Raw genomic sequence first — 1,680 nt, 5'->3', positions numbered from 1 at the left:
AAGTCCAATAATGTAGGTATCAGCACAGGCTAATTTCAATAAAGGGTGAACATCACAAAAATAGTGGTCGATTTCATTAGGCCCACAGAAGGGTAGATGTATAGTAAGGAGCGTCTGTACCGTTGAGTGTACAAACCCACCCAGCCATGACATAAACACCATCCAACTGCACACTCTCTTGTTCATAATAGTGGTATAATGGAGAGGCTTGGAGATTGCAATGTATCGGTCATATGCCATCAGTGTGAGGAGAAAAGTTTCAGTACAACCAAAAAAGTGAGCCCCAAAAAGCTGTGCTATGCAGCCAACAAAAGAGATGGTTTTCTTCTTCACAAGGAGGTCCGCTATCAGTTTGGGAGCAGTGACAGAGGAGTAACAGATATCTATGAAGGAAAGGTAACTGAGAAAGAAATACATTGGAGAAATCAGGTGGCGACTGCTCTTGATTGTGACTATGATCAATAGATTCCCCAGCAGAATTGCCACGTAGAAGATCAAAAAGATTCCAAAGCAGACTTTCTGTAACTCTTGATCCTGAGTAAGCCCCAGCAAGATGAATTCAGATACATTATTTTTCTTCTCCATATTCTCAAAGCTAGATAACGCATTTATTTAGCATATGATTTAAAATTAGGAACACTGTCGATTAAAGGTTTAGGGTTTGGGGTTTATTTTACAAAAAATGTATACATACCAATGCAGATTGAAAAAAAATCTTGAATTGGATGTTCTCAACTCCTGATTCCTTCACATGCAAGGAATGTTTATCCTAAAATTTAATGAAGATAAATAGTTGTCAGAAAATTAATATGTATTCAGCAAATCAGGGAAGTCACTTTAGAAGTACTGAAGCACAGCAATATCATAAGACATTGGAGAAACGTTTCTTGGGGGTGGGGAAAGTTTGTAACTATACAATGTGACTTGTAAAGTCAAAAGAGAAATTTGTAAAGCCATATGTTTAAAAACCTCAAATGCATTTTTTTCGATGTTTATTCAAACAATCGTGGTTTCATTCAGTCATATAAACAACCCTGTCAAAAATCTGCTCATTTCATAGGTAACAAAGAATACATTTTTCAGCCTCTGTTGCAGAGAATTGAGTTGTAATATACAGTACTGCTAAATAGGAAGGCTCTTGAATATTGGAATGCCATCTCTTGCTGCTCTTTTTGTTCTTTCCAATTGGACTAAGTCCGAATAATTAAGACTGCAGTTTGGTGCCCACTGGCTTAAATGGAGCAGTAAAGCATACTGTGACTGAGATGTAAACATTTAGAAAAGCATTAAATTGCATTAAAGTTGTTACTAGCTAGCAGTCATCTGGCTTTCTATAAATACAGTCCTATGTATTTGTAAGGCAGTGGAAGTTTAAATGTTGGCATACATGCAGTTAGGCTCTTCAACTTAAATGAACTTGTTCTACTACTATAAAATCAAACTCCAATTATTCTAATCAGTTAAACCAGGGGTAGGAAACTTCGGCTCTTTTATGACTCATGGACTTCAACTCCCAGAATTCCTGAGTCAGCTATGCTGACTCAGGAATTCTGGGAGTTGAAGTCCATGAGTCATAAAAGAGCCGAGGTTGCCTACCCCTGAGTTAAACAAACAGAGCTCAGATGGGAACACAAACAGCATTTGTGTTATAGATGGTATAAGAATATCAAAAACTATAAA

General features: G+C 37.1%; 1 protein-coding gene across 1 annotated transcript in view; it reads right to left on the bottom strand.

Annotated features, from left to right (window-relative positions):
- Positions 1-585, bottom strand: part of LOC107296665 (olfactory receptor 4S2-like) — a 22,394-nt gene extending 21,809 nt beyond the window's left edge. The window contains exon 1 of the mRNA XM_015826012.1: positions 3-585. Within this exon, the coding sequence (XP_015681498.1) occupies positions 3-585 (583 nt within the window). The remainder of the gene's footprint in view (positions 1-2) is intronic.
- Positions 586-1,680: the final 1,095 nt, after the last annotated feature.

This window comes from Protobothrops mucrosquamatus, unplaced genomic scaffold, assembly GCF_001527695.2.
Source record: "Protobothrops mucrosquamatus isolate PMUCROS unplaced genomic scaffold, P.Mucros_1.0 scaffold2928, whole genome shotgun sequence".
Lineage (NCBI taxonomy): Eukaryota > Metazoa > Chordata > Lepidosauria > Squamata > Viperidae > Protobothrops > Protobothrops mucrosquamatus.
This window is presented reverse-complemented; position numbering and strand designations above follow the sequence as displayed.